The sequence below is a fragment of the Trichosurus vulpecula genome, chromosome 5 (assembly GCF_011100635.1).
Source record: "Trichosurus vulpecula isolate mTriVul1 chromosome 5, mTriVul1.pri, whole genome shotgun sequence".
Taxonomy (NCBI): domain Eukaryota; kingdom Metazoa; phylum Chordata; class Mammalia; order Diprotodontia; family Phalangeridae; genus Trichosurus; species Trichosurus vulpecula.
The window spans coordinates 286,975,412-286,990,214 of record NC_050577.1 but is presented as its reverse complement, the minus strand read 5'-3'; the positions used below and the strand labels follow the sequence as shown (position 1 = coordinate 286,990,214).

At 47.0% G+C, this 14,803-nt stretch overlaps 1 protein-coding gene across 1 annotated transcript; it reads right to left on the bottom strand.

Moving 5' to 3' along the window:
* Positions 1-3,359: 3,359 nt before the first annotated feature.
* On the bottom strand, positions 3,360-6,097 carry ASCL1 (achaete-scute family bHLH transcription factor 1). Its single transcript, XM_036761078.1, has 2 exons — positions 5,304-6,097; positions 3,360-4,585 (listed from the first exon to the last, which is right to left on the bottom strand). Exon 1 carries the CDS (start codon positions 6,095-6,097, stop codon positions 5,351-5,353), a length of 747 nt encoding a protein of 248 aa, XP_036616973.1. The 3' UTR covers positions 3,360-4,585; positions 5,304-5,350.
* Positions 6,098-14,803: the final 8,706 nt, after the last annotated feature.

Below are 14,803 nucleotides of genomic sequence, written 5' to 3'. Positions count from 1 at the left end.
CAAACTGAGTTGATTTTGGAGTCCAAAACCCTGATTTTGAGTCCCAGCTCCTGCATTAGTTGTGTGGCTCGATAAGTCACTCATTTTGAGTTTCCGTATATAAGAGATCAATCTAGGAGGATGTCCAAGGTCTTCTAGCTGAACCCCTTCACTTTACAGTTAAGGAAACAGAGGTATAAGTAGGTGAATAAACTTGTCCAACATCATAAAATTATAAGAGATGGGGGTGAACATAGGTCCTATGATTCTAGTTCCATGTACAACTCACTGCTTACTCCCTTAGGGTTGTTGTGAAGATAGAACATTGCAAACTTTTTAATATTGGGGTGGGGTGGAGTATTGTATTGTTAGCATCCCTTCCATCTTAAAACATTCTAGGTCCCTAAGGTTGGTTCTGTGCCAGTCTACCCACAAAGATCAAAAATCAGCCCAATGAATCCAATGAGAGGGGAAAGCGTTCCTTCCTGAGTTTGAGCTTGAGTTTGAGGCAAGTGAGATGGAAGGCAGGAGAATGGAAACTGAGCTTGCCCCAAGGACAGCTTGTGCCCATATTCATTGGCTCTCCATCTCTGCATAGCAGGACTGCTAATTCATTTCTTCTACAGTGGCCCCTACCTCATTTCCTTGGTTGAATTTGAGACAGCTCCCTCTACCCAACCCAAGAGTGTAACCAAAGGAAACAGATACGTGGCTTCAATGTCATTCTTCCCTCTCCCCCCCCCACCCTCCCCCACCACTCTATGTTGATCTCTGATATTGGATTCCCTGATGAGACAGTAGTTGGTTTATTTTTTTAATTCTCTTCCCCTCCATCCCCCTTTCATTGGAGCATTTAAGCCACAACTTGATGGTTAGTAGGCATCCCTCTCAGAACAATAATAAAAGAATCCTTTCAAGTTGTAATTTTATATTGGTTAATCAACCAGTTTATAAGTCACAACCCCTGACCACCCCTTGAAAAAGAAAATGGGAGTGGAGAAAGAGTGCACTAGCCCCTGCCTATGTTTTGCATCTCTCTGCTAGCCCAATGCAGCTTTAAAAAGTCCTTGGGCACCCAATAGAAACCTCTGATTTATGGGGTTTACTAATGCTGGCTGAATACTGCTTGTCAGGGCGCCATGAATGCCTCTCCCTCCTGATACAAGAAAAGGCTTTGTGTTGCTAAGCGATTAGAGCAGATGTAATGAGATTTACCCCAATCCTGGTTTGCCCTTTCCTATCTTCAGCAAAATTGTGTGTGTGTGTGTGTGTGTGTGTGTGTGTGTGTGTGTGTGTGTGAATTTCCTGAGTTTGCCTTACACATTGTGGCCAACCACAGAGCAACTTTCCCTGGACTTTAATGAGTGCTGAATATTTACCATTCAGAAGTGAGCAAAAGAACACCTGTCTACACAAGGAAGAGAAAATTCCTCTTTGTACACAGTGAAACACTATCCTAATGTTATATTCATAGTCATAAATTACTAGCTACACTTTATTTTCCATACCTTATCTGTAAACTTGCGAAGGAGTTGGGGGAGGGGGGCTTGGAGAGAAAGAGGGAATGAAAGAACAGAGGTAAGAGGAGAAAAGAGGAGAGGGAGGATAGGAGAGGAGGGAAAGGAGAGAAAGAGAAAGGAGAGGAAGGAAAAGATGGGGACAGACGAAGGGAGGGTAGAGGAGAAGAGAGGAGAGAAAAGAGGAGAGGAGAGGAAGGGAAAGGAGAGAAAGGGAAAGGAGAGGGGATAAAAGAAGGGGAAGAGAGAAGGGAGGGGACAGAAGAAGAGAGGAAAGAAAAGAGGAGAGGGAGGAGAGGAGAGGAGGGGAGAGAAAGGCAAAGGAGAAGAGGGAAAAGAAGGGGAGGGATGAAAGGAGGGGAAAGGAGAGGAGAGGAGAGAAAAGAGGAGAGGGGAGGGGAGGGGAAGGGAGTAGAGGAGAGAGGAGATTCATTCCCCCAAACTAAAGGATGAACATGAAGGAAACATTACAGTGTCGTTATTTTCATCAATAATCTTGAAACTGGCCCAGGGCTTTGACAGGCTATGGTTATTTACCAAGATGGGGAATTGCCTGATTCCCCACTCCAATTTTAATCATGTTGATCGTTTGTTTCTGAAACATCTAAGTGCATCCTAAAGAAGAGCACTTCTGCAGAATTCGAAGAAACTTGGGAGTGCTCATTGCCTGGCGGCCTAAAATATCTCTGTATATATGTGTGTGTAGCATTATTGGTGCGAATCAACGATAGAGCTGGATGCACAAACACAGGCAGGATTTTTTTTCTTTTTAACTCTGTAAGACACGCCGGCTCTGCGCTCTTTGTTGGGTTTTGTAAGATGCATTTTGCGTTCTCCTTTCCGCTTGGCTTCATGCACGCAAACTGAATGTGCAAGTAATACAGAAGGCGAGCGAGTAGCCAGGCGAAAACAGGCTTGGATTCCGGTCACGTCCCCGCTAACTGACAACAAGCAGACCAGCCAAAAAGAAAAAGAAAAAAGAAAGAAAGAAAAAGAAAAAAGGAAAGAGAAATGAGAGGAAAAAGAAAGCAAGAAATAAAATCCACAACCAATTTCTTTTTGAAACTTGATAATTGGCTAGTTTTGCACGCAGATCACGCTATTTGGCCAGAACTATAGACTTAGCTACATCAGTGTTTCTAATTTGCCCCACATTACTTCTCTTCTGGCTTATTTAATTTCAATCCCTTGGATTCCCCCCCCCCTTTCCATATCTTCTCCCCCTTTTTTCCCGGAATGCTCTGAACTGCAGCAAATCTATCTGTGGTTTAGGGTCATTGTGCAAAGGCTAAAAAAGAGAAAGTGTGTGTGTTTGGTATGAGGAGGGGGGAACCACACCCCAAACAAGAAAGCTTGTTTTTACCGTGCTTCCCCTCTCCTCCCCTTAGCCTTTCTCTCTAAATTTCATAGATCGATTCATTGGAGACACAATGAGAAGTTAGAAGCACAGCCAGGGGATGAAAAGTGTGGGATGGAGCGCCCTCTTTTCCGAGCTTATTCTTTTGGGCGAATTATTTAACGTGTAGTGATTTCACTCAAGGACAATGAAGCTATTAATCATCCTCTATTCTCCTGGGTGTGTGTGTGTGTGTGTGTGTGTGTGTGTGTGTGTGTGCAGAATGGAAGGGCAAGAACACAACTGTTACCTATATATCTTTCCCCCTTACATTCATCATAGAGACAACATACTGGCCCAGGCTGCACATAACACTTATCTTTGTCATCTTTGCCACTGAACATGTTTTGTACCATCTCTACCCTCTTCCTCATCCATCCCAGCCCCTTCCCTTCCATTCCCTTTGCTCCAGCCCATAGATAGGCATGGGGATGTCCTGTCCAATAACTTTGAGAGGCATAGGATCATTTTCTCTAAAAAACAAAAAAAAAAAAACCAAAAAAAGTTTTATTACGAAACTAGTTTGTATAAAACAGGGTTATACAGGAACTTTGTAAGTTTGTAATAAAACAGTAAGAAAAATAGGCAGTGATTTTAAGTTCTCCCAAAACAAGGCAATAGGAAAACCAATGGCTACCATTTTTTTTTGCGTTTGGACAATAGCTGCATAAACTTCGTCCCCTCCTCCAACAGGGTTTGACATTATTAATACATTAACAAAGTTTCTATAAAGTAAGACACATTGGTGCTAAAGTACATCCCGCAGCCTCTCCGCCCCACCTGTAAGGAGGGTCCTTTACACAACCATGTACAAAGATGGTAGTTGTGGTGATGACTACTTATCTAGAACAGGCAGAGGTAATAAGCATCACATATTAAGTAAGGTATCAAGATATACACATTTTAAAACATTTGTACAAAACTTCTATAAATCTCTTTTCTCTCTCTCTTTCTCTCTTATATACAAAAATATCTTAATATATCCCCAAACTGGTTAGGATAGATACAAATAGATTTTCTCATAATAAAAAAAAATTCACAAAAGATTGGAAGCATTTTAAGATGAATACGGTAGAAAAGATGTCAAGGAAAAGGTGGGGGGAGGTCTGAGTCAGGAGGGGGAGAAGGGAGGACTAGGAGAGAGTGATTTCAAAGGACTCTTTGAATACAGCATAGTTTCATTGCAGACAGACTGATGGGGGAAGTAAATGTAGGTCCATAGCGAGTGAAGGAGAAAAGGACCGCCACCCATTCCTGAAGGATTAAGAAGGGTACTTTGGGTGATGGGTTTGGAGTTCGAGGTCTGAGAAGGGGGTGTAGTAGGGGGGGGGGCGATACTTTAGGCTCTAGGCTTGTATGTTAGCGTTCATATGTATACGATAAACATGTGCTATCCCTCCTTCTGACTCCATTGCCACTGAGAAGCCCCTGGGCTTCTCTACACACACCCCCGCCCCCCACAACACAGGCCCTTAAATCAATGTTCATCCTCTTCAGGAATCGTGGTGCAAAGATACTGGAGTCGTACTTCAGGGCCTCTTGGGGAGATGGAGATATGCAACTGCAGGCTTGGCGGTGGTTTTTGTTTGTCTGCGTGTTGTTTGGGGTAAGGGGAGCTGATTTCGTCTTCTTCCTCCCAGTGTCGCTGGCGGAGAAAATAAAATGCTAAAGAGGCAGGTTCTGTCGGGTCACCCTGTAACATGACAACAACGGAAGAGGTCAGTGTGGAGACTCGGCTGATGAGCCCCTGTAGGGGGGCCCGGCGGTGGGGGAGGCAGGGGGAAGAGAGGCAGATGGATGCACCGAGGGCCTTGACAGCTTCTGCTGTTCTTCAAACACTCCCCAGTCTTTGCCTTCACTAGGCGACCCAGCTAAGCGCAGGCAGGCAGGCAGCAAGCCACCCTTTCCAGCCCACGCCCTCTTCACTCCTCCCCCTTTCCCTCGGCACCGGGTCCCTCCACCCCTCATCCTCAAACACAAATGGCTTAGAAGAGCTCCAGCCCATCTAGCTAGAACTTTTCTGGACACACACACACACGCACACACACCCCAAAGCAGAGGTGATGAGAGAGGAAGTGATGGAGATGAAAAGTAACCCCCCCCCCCACGCACGCCTTACTGGTGATCCCCTAGCCTTTGCGCGCGCGCACACACACACACACACACACACACACACACACACGTGATGGGAGAGGATGGGATGAAAATGCCACCCGCTCCTCTCTCCCGCAACACAGACACACAAACGCAACAAAACCTTACCGGAGGTCGCCCCCGCCGCCCCACTCCCTGCACACATACAAGCCGAGGTGGTGGATATCGAGGGGATGGAAGTGAGAAGATCCCGCCTCCTCCCTCCCCAACACACACACACACACACACACACACACACACACACACACACAACTTGCCTGCTTCAAAAGTTTGCTATCCCTCGGGCCTGGGCTGTAGAAGGCGTTCAGAACCAGTTTGTAAAGTCCAGAAGTTCTTGTTCCTCTGGACTGAGGGGGTCGTAGGAACCCTCGTCGGACGAGTAGGATGAGACCGGAGAGCCGGCCATTGAGTTCAAGTCGTTGGAGTAGTTGGGGGAGATGGTGGGCGACAGGACGCCCGCCTGGAAGGCAGCGCTCACCGCGTCGTGCTCGTCCAGCAGCTGCTGCAGGGCACGAATGTACTCGACGGCCGAGCGCAGAGTTTCCACCTTGCTCATCTTCTTGTTGGCTGCGCCGTTGGGGACGTGCTCCCGCAGCGTGGCGAAGCCCAGGTTGACCAGCTTGACGCGGTTGCGCTCGCGCTCGTTGCGCCGGGCCACGGCTGCCGGCTGCTGCTGGGGCAGGCTGTAGCCGAAGCCGCTGAAGTTGAGACGCCGCTTGCAGCGCATTAGCTCGGGCGAAGAGGAGCGCGGCCGTTTCACTTGCTTTGACGCTGACTTGTGACCGCCCCCCGAGGCTTGGCCGTCGGCCGGGCTCAGCTGCGGCGGCGGCTGCGGCTGCTGCTGCGGCTGCTGCTGCTGCTGCTGCGCGCTCTGGGCTGCTGCCGCCGCCGCCGCCGCCGCAGCCGCAGCCGCCGCCGCAAAGAAGCAGGCAGCGGGCTGCAGGAACGGCTGGGGAGGCTGGGGCTGAGGTGGCTGCGGCTGAGGCTGCTGCTGCGGCGGAGGAGGCTGCTGGCTGACCCCGGCGTTGTCCATCTTGGAGGGGCTGTCCATGGGCCGCCAGGAGATGAGGAAGCCGGGAGATGGAGGGATGGGGAGGGGATGTCTGGGGAGAGGGAAAGCGGAGACGTTGGGGGCAAAGGAAGGGAGGAAAGAGACAGAAAAGAAGGTGTCCGGAATGAAGAAAAAAAAGAAAGAAAAAGAAAAAAAAAGAGAGAGGGAGACTGCTGAGGGTGGGGGAATGGAAGGTGGCAATGTCTTTCCTCCGCCTCCCACCGCTCCTCCTCCTTCTCCCTCCCCTCCTCCCTTTGCGGGTTGGCTTCGGGAGCCTCGCGTGGCGCTCGCGTGTGAGGCTGCCGCTAGCTGCTCCTTCTTGCAAAAAAAAAAAAAAAAAAAGGCAAGCGAGTGAGGAGCCTGCTTGGTCTCTCCTCTCCTTGCTTTTCCTTGTCTATCCTCCTCTCCCCCCTGTCTCCCCCGAAAGCTTCACTCTCTTGCTAAGTCCCCTTCTCTGCTTCTTGCAGCCGTGCTCTGGCCCCCTTTTTATTTCTCTCTCTCTTTTATTTTTCCTCGCTCTCCCTCCCCTGGCGCCTTCCACGTTCCCTGGCTTGAAGTGAGTGCTCACGGTCCGGAGTGCGGCCGCCTTTTCAATGGGACACACAGCCCCACGCGCTCTCCCTGGCCCCGCCTCGCCCCCCACTCCCGCTGCTTGCAACAGCAGCAGCAGCTCCGGCCCCCACTCCACCCCCTCCTCCTTCCCTCCTCCCACCCACTCCCCCAAACTCCTCTTCCCTCCTCCTTTTCTGCCCCCCCATCCCCCGCCCCGGCCCTCGCGCCGCCCGATCCCTTGCAAACTCTCCATTCACCAGGTTTGTTGTTGCAGTGCGTGCGCCTGGCGCGTGCCGCGCAGAGCGCTGAATAAACAGCTGGGGGAGCTGGGGCTGGGCAGGAGTCCGGGGTGGCTGCTTGCAAGGTCGGGGGGGGGGGAGACCTGGAAAGAGGAGGAACAGGACTACTAGAGGAGTTGTAGAACTGGGGATCCTGTATTTGGGAAAAGATTATTTTGGGAGATTTAGAGGAAAGGCATCACAGGCACCATCCCAAGCAGGAGATGAAGCGAAGAAGCAAAGTTCGGGCAGATGTTTCGGGGGGGTGGGCGGCTGGGCAGGCAAAGGAGTTTAGTGCATTCGCTCAGAGCCACCTCCCTCCTCTTCGCCTCGTGGGTATTTATTGCAGCGATTTCGGTAGGGAGACTAGTGGGTGTGTATAGTAGTGGTGGGTTTAGCTGAATTGCTCTATAGTCCGGGCTGAAAGAGAAGTGTGCCTGGAAAAGGGATTTTGGGGTGCACGGAGAAAGTGGGGCAGGTATCAGCTAGTTCCAGATGCTGGCAGGGGGTGGGGTGGGGTGCGTCAAGCCTTTGGGGGAAAGAGGTGTAGGCAGAAAGCACTGTCGCAGCGTACGGGCACGAGAACTTCAGAACCTTCGGGTGGGCCAGGATGGGGTGAGGAGAGGACAGGAAGAAAGATGTATGAGTCGTGAAGAAGGTCGAGGTCCATATCCTACTGCCGGGAAGGGGTAGGGATTTCCCTCTCGAAAAGGGGTAAGGATTTCCAGGAGACCGAGAGGAGCTAGGGAAGGATGTCATCCCAGGCTTGGAGCAGCAGGCGGGGAACCAAGCAGAGAAGCGCCCGGAATCCCCAGCTATGCCCGTTCTTTTGAGATATACGACAGGAGACTGGAAGCAGTCTACCCGTCACTAAGTGATTCCAACACCCAACAGTTTCGAAGGCACTCCCCTCCAGTCCCCACGAGTTTTCTCTCTTTCCCCCTACCCCAGAGTCCTCCTGCTCCTGCATATTGCGCAGCTGCAGGGATGAGAGACAGGGACCCTGAGCCCGGACTGAGACACCTTCCCCCAGTGGGTTAACTGCTTCCAAGAGAATCTCCGAGACTGAGGTGCTTTCTTTTGGGAAGGAGGGCATTTAGGAGGGGTGATACCGTACGTCCGAGGTTGGAGGCAGCAAAATGACGAGCCCGTTGTGGCCCTGCCTACTCAGTGTGGAATTGGAGAGCTGAGCAGCAGTTAGCACAGCCAGTCTGAATTCGTGGGGACCGAGCGCGAGGAATTATCCAAATAATTGCCCCAACCGCTTTTGCCCAGGCTACGTGGCTTCTTCCCATTTGAGCTACTAACCTGGACGCAGCAAATTTTCCCAAAGGCAGAAATTTTCTCTCTCAGGAAAATAGTTAACTCCAGGTTGTGCTTTCGATAGGAAAAAGGTGGAAGCGCTGCTTTTAAATGGACTTTATGCTTCCTAGTGGGATTAAGGTCTGTAAATGTTGTCCTTCCATCCTGGACGCCTGATACAACACACTAGTTAAAATAATACCATACTCCATCTCCTCGACTAGCCTACACTTAGTTCCCAGATGCCCAGAATGGAGTATATATTTAAAAAAAAATATTTTAGGACCCACCTGACCGCACTCATATCTTATCCAGTGGCGTAACGAAAGGAGGATTGGTTTTGGAATCAGAAGACCTGGGTTCGAATCCTACCCTCCCCCAGCACCTTAGTTCCTGCCTTCTTAACCTTGGACGAATCACTTTATCTTTATGGTCCTATTTTCTCATCTACAATAAGAGGAGCGCTGACTAGGTTACCAGTGAAATCCCTCGAAGCTATAAAATTCTTGGCCCTTCCCCAGTATCTCTGTCCCCTGACCAGAAGCAAACGGATTGCAATTGCCAAGGACAGTCAATAGAGAACGATCAGCTGGCTAATTCTATGAGATCATTAAACAAATATCATCTCAGTTAAAGATCATACCACATCCCAGTAAAGTAAGATAAAAGTATTTTTCTAATACCAACTTTCAAATAAAAGAAATCGAGAAACAAAAATCAGCTGATGTGCTGTCTCCAGGCTTGACTTTCTTCAAGTCCCGGCAAAAATCTCGTCTCCAAGAAACTTTTAATGCAGGTTTCTCCTCTTAAATGTTATGTCCAATTTAGCCTCTTTCTGTGTTTTTGGTACATAGGTGTTCATATTTCTCTCCCTCATTAAACTGTGTGCTCCTTGAGGGCAGGGCAGGGGCTGTTTTTGCCCCCCTTCTGGAATTTAGCATGCACTTAAGAAATGCACTTCGCCTTGCCTTGTGGACAAATGCCAAATGAGGAGTACTTTTAGATGGAATCTGGCCCTAGAAATGACTGATGATGGAAGAAATTTGATAATAAGGTAAGAAGCAGGTGGAGATCTCCTGGTGCTCAAAACAACATGATGATGATGATGATGGTGGTGGTGGTGGTGGTGGTGATATAATTGGCTCGGAGCTATTACTCAGGTTGTCCAGGGTCACACAGCCATTGTGCCTGAGGCAGGCCTCGAATCTAACCGAAGTTTTTGTGACTCGGAGGTAGACTAGCTCTCTGCACCAAAAGGCTGCTACCTTTCAGTAACCCCTTCTCCTCTGCCCCCACAAATTCTCTACCTCTTTAAGTTGTTCAGGAGCTGCCAATCTACTTTGGCGGACAGAATTTCCTCTTCAGGAATCCTCTAAATCGACAACATACAGTCTGCCTTAACTTAAGAGCAGCAGTGCCCCTTCCTTTCCCTCTCCTGGGGAGAGTGAGGCCTCAGGAAGCCAGCCAAACCTACTTGGCACCAAGCATCGGGCCCTGTTCGACTATTCTTCAAAGTCCAATAAAGGAGTCCAGGCTCATTCTAGTAAAGCCTAGTTATTACTTAACAGCACAGAACACTTCCTTCCCTCCCGCACAATCTGAGGCAAAAACACATTCCACACACATGCATGCACAAAATTGACACTGGGAGCCGGTAGCCTCCAGAGATGGATTACTTCAGTCAAGCAAATCCCTAGAAGGACCTCAAAAGAGGCTGTTTTGTGTTTTATTCCAAGGATCTACCCCCCCTTCTTAATCTCAGGGAAAGTGGGGGGGTGGGGCGAGCAACACAGGCGATTTTGTCTCACCTAGCATTCTGGACCTTTGAAAGAGAGTCAGTCAGGTGAGGCACCCTCCTCATCACCAGGAAACCTCACCAGGCTTTTAAGAGGCATCCAGGAGCCACACAGACAGACCTGGCTTCAGGCCCATTCAAAAGGTTAAATCTACTGCCTGTATTCCAAAGGCCTCTCTTTCTGGGAAGGTTCTAGGTGCCCTGTTGTCCCTGTTTTCCAGGGATTTCAAAACTAATTAGACTCCGTAGGCTTAGTAGTGATCGCTATTAACCTCAATAAATATACCAACTTTGCAGAGGTGTTTGGGTAACTTCCTGGCCCCTGTAGAAAGGACCCTTCTTAGTTCCTTAATACTTATATATTATATATGTAATGTGTGTGTGTGTGTGTGCATGCACACATTGCTTTAAGGTTTGCAAAGCACTTCCTATATGGAATTTTCTTTGAGGTTTACAATTTTGTAAGCCAAGGCTTGGAGTCAGGAAGAGCTCAGTAACAATTTCCTCTCAGAAGACGATGGACAAAAAACTTGAATTCTCAGAGCCTCGGTGGCTGGTGGCCTCATGTGTAAAACAAAGATAACATTAGTACTTACCTCACAAGGTCGTTGAGGGGATAAAATGAGAAAATATGGCTAAAGTGATTTCTTTGATGCAGGGATGTTTGGAGTGAAAAAACTCCAAGCAATGCAGCTTTGATATTTGCAATAATTTTAGAGAGTTAGGGCATTGAGAGGCAGTGTGGCCTCATGGAAAGAGGGGAAGGTTAAAAAAAAGCCAAATAAATAAACCAGGGTTCAAGTCCCACATCAGTCACTTGCTGGGTGCCTGATCACAACCCTGGTTTTCTCATCTGGACACTGAGTTATCACAACAATAATGGCCAACATTTCTAAGTATTTACTAGATGCCAGGCATTCTGCTCAGTGCTTTATAATTAATATCTCATTTGATTCTCACAACAGCCCTGGAAAGTGGGTACTATTATTACCCCCATTTTACAGATGAAACTGAGGCAAACAGAGGTTAAGCAACTTGCCCAGAGTCAACCACAGCTAGTGATTGTCTGAGGTCACATTTGAACTAAGGTCTTCCTGACTCCATTACTCAAGATGAATACAGACAAGGGTGGGTCTTCAATCAAAGTCTCTGTGACTCCCAGATCTCATCTCATCTCATCTCAGCACTAACACAATTAGTCAATACTTTTAGAGTTCCTCATTCTAACCTGTTTAAGCTTTTGCAATCTTGAAAACTATGGGCACCCAGATTTTCATCAAAATAATTCTGCTTTCTAATTCTACCTCTCCTCCTGATCAGTCAGCCAGAAACTGGAGCTCAGAGGATAGACTGAAGACCTCTGAAGAGCCTTTCAGATCCTTGATTCCCTTTAGTATGCGTGGAAAAAGGTGTGTGTTCTGAAAGAACCAGCTCTGGGCAAAATGTGCTAAACCTGAGCTTTGTCTCTGACTCCCTGTCATCTGTGTAGCTACCTTGACACCCATGTAAAAATATTCAGGGTCTGTTGGGCATTTCCCCTGCTGTCATTTTTTAGTAGCTAGTTGTGGTTTTGCCACCAAGCTACATGCTTTACAAATATTACCTCATTCAATCCTCACAACAACCCTGGGAAGAAGGTGTTATTATCATTATTCCTACTTTACAGTTGAGGAAACTGAGGCCATCAGAGGATAAGTGACTTGCCCAGAGTCATACAGCTAGTAAGTATCTGAGGTTGGATTTGTACTCAGGTCTTCCTGACTCTCAGCTTTAACCACTGTACCACATAGTTTGGGAAGGAGCTCACAGAAGAAGGTAATGTATGAATGAATTTTTAAAAATACACTTATTAAGTTTTTACTGTGTGCTAAGCACTTTTAAAAGAATGAAGGACTGCATTTTGGTAATTTTGACTGTTTTTAAGTGATAGAGAAAGGAACAGGAAGAGATACACACCTGGGACATGTGAGAAAGGCAGAGAAAAGCAACCTTTTGCTTTTATATGAAGTAACCTGTGTCTGTATGACAGAGAAGGATCCAACTTTGTTTGCAAACCAGAGATTACAATGCTAAAGATGAAAATAGTACTGAAAATTCAATTTGGCCATGTTCTTCATTTTCCAGAAGAGGAATAGAAACTCATAAAGGTTAAATGTCTTGCCCGAGGTCACCTAGGTAGTAAGCTAGTGAATGAGGATTAAAACACAAGTTCTTTGATTCTAAATCTAGCATTCCTTCTACTACCTCTATAGTAATGGATAATGGCAATGATGAGAACACTGGAATGGAAATCTGAAAGCCTGGATTAGAGGCCTGGCTAGCTGTGTGACCCTGGATAAGTCACTAAGCCTCTCTGGCCCTTCCCCCTCCCCCCTTTTCCATATAAGGAGAATAAGAGTTCTTTTTTAGGCTCTAGTTTGAAATCCAGTTTTTTATCTATTGAGACAGGCTGGGGGATATTTACTCTGACACATGCTACCTTTCACTTGATCCAACTGCCACCAGCCAGGATTGGTTCTGGCCAAAGTCCTGAAGAAGTATTCTGGCTCAGAGAAAACCAAGAAGAGCATTCCCCTTCCTGGGAATAAGCCACCTGGTGGGATCCTATTTAGGGCTAACCCTGCAGCTGTGAGAGGTAATTGGGAGAGCAAAACACACAATAAGTGGTGAATTTTCATTTTTTGCCTATGTGAAGAATTTATACATGCATACATACATACATGCATACACACAGTTATATGTGTGTATGCATATGTTATGTGTGCATATATATACATATTTAACAAGTTAAGTAAATACACCTTTTGAACCTGAGACTTGGGAGAGAATTAAAATATATCTGGAGGTGTGGACTTAGAGACCTCCTCAGTGCTACAGGAAGAATCACTAGGTCCTTATGTCTCCAGCAGCACCAGAGCTGACCTCCACCCACCCCCAACTTTGGAAACATAGTTGTGGGGAAAATTAAAATCACAAGAGTTTACATATGGAAAGTACTTTACAGTTACCAGAATGCTTTCCCATGCCTGATTTGGGGAGGGGGTGGATGGGGATGGGAATCACAAAAGGCCTCCTGGCGATGCAATGTGAGCATGTTGGCTCTTTCTATTTTAAGGAGGAGTAAACTGAGTCCCAAAGTTGTAGCTGTGTGCCCAGTGTCCCACAGCTAGTGGGTGACAGGCACTGGGGGCCTTACACTTGATACGTAATACAGAGAAGGTTCCAATTTACCATGGGGGATTACAAGAGACCAGAAAAAAAGTTCTCTGGGTCAAAGGGAGTCTTCCTTGTTCCAAAGGAAATTTTGTGCTTTTTGTGAAAAAAAAAAAAGTTCCTTCAGAATCTCCCTCTATTGCTGGATTTAACCTAATAGTAAAATCTACTCTAGATTTTTGAAACATCTGTGTTATAGTTCTTAACTTTTGGATAATCAATAGTTGACTAAAAAAAAATTTTTAACAGGCCTCAGAGAGATCTTCCAGAATTAAATTTTCTGAGTTTTGGAGCAAATCTAGGAGAAATTGATCCTTTAACTCAAGGGGCAGCAAAAGTTGGAAACAATTTCCACTGAAACCTCGGGTGCAGAACTCTCTCCTCTTGTCAGTTACCAAAGGCTTTTCCTTGCACTAGAAAGAAGGGAACATGTGACTCTGCTCCCCAAAACTCAGCCTGTATCTGAATCCTAACTTGGAGAAGTGGTTGAAAGTCTCTGGGAAGTGAAGTGTTTTAGCAAGCAGTTCTTTGCTGAACTTGGCCTGGGGTAGAGTAAAAAATAACCTTGGAGCAGACACTTGGGGTGGGTGGGAGGGAATACACAATACACACACACACACACACACACCCCAACAGAGTCTTGGTTGTTGAACTCCACTGCAGTGCACCTGCATTTGGGAATTTTTAATTCTAACATCTCTCCAGGCTGTCTCTTAAAGAAAGAAAAACCTAAAAACTAAACAAAAAAAGCTTGAACTGTCCTCCTCTCCTCTCCTCTCCTCTCCTCTCCTCTCCTCTCCTCTCCTCTCCTCTCCTCTCCTCTCCTCTCCTCTCCTCTCCTCTCCTCTCCTCTCTCTCTCTTTCTTTTTGGAGAGGAGGAGGTAATTTGCGGCCACCCTCCAGAGTCCTTTTGAAGTTCTCCTTATTTGGCTAACACCCCCTACCCCTTTTCTTAAAGACCCATTTACATTATGATTAAATTCCTTCCTATGAAAAGCATAACGAAAGTCCTTAATCTATATAGGTCTTGAAAGAATCAATACACTCTAAACTTCTGTAGGATTTGTTACACTCTATTTTCTTACAGTAGGCTACTTGCTTAGGTCCAGGCACATGTTTCTCTCCCCCTTCCACCTCCCCTGTCCCCTCCTCACCACCTCCACCACCCCCCAAGAGTGAAAATAAAGTAAAGGTCTTTCACGGTAAACAAATCCAGCTGATTCTCCACATAGAACACATGAATAGCTGGAGAAGAAAAAAAAACTTACAATAAACGCTGCATTTTTTTCTCTGCTGGGTAGAGCATTCAGGCCCAGGCCAGTATTCAAGGAGCAGTCCATTTTTTGCTCAGCAAGAGAGTTTAGAATAGAAGCGTGGGGTCTATTCAAAGATCTTTCCCCCCTTCACAATTGCCCGGCTTTATGAAACCTATCTTCCATGCCTTGTCAGAGTATTTCTGGGGACCAATTAGTGCTTTGTTGTAGGGCGTCTTTGCAGAATCTTTGAGCAGCGAGAAAAAGCGCTCTTGAGTCTCCCCTTATTTTGACTATTTCAGTCATTACTCAG

Excerpts from the sequence above, each read along its gene's own strand:
- ASCL1 (XM_036761078.1), bottom strand. The coding sequence starts at position 6,097 with ATGGACAGCCCCTCCAAGATGGACAACGCCGGGGTCAGCCAGCAGCCT.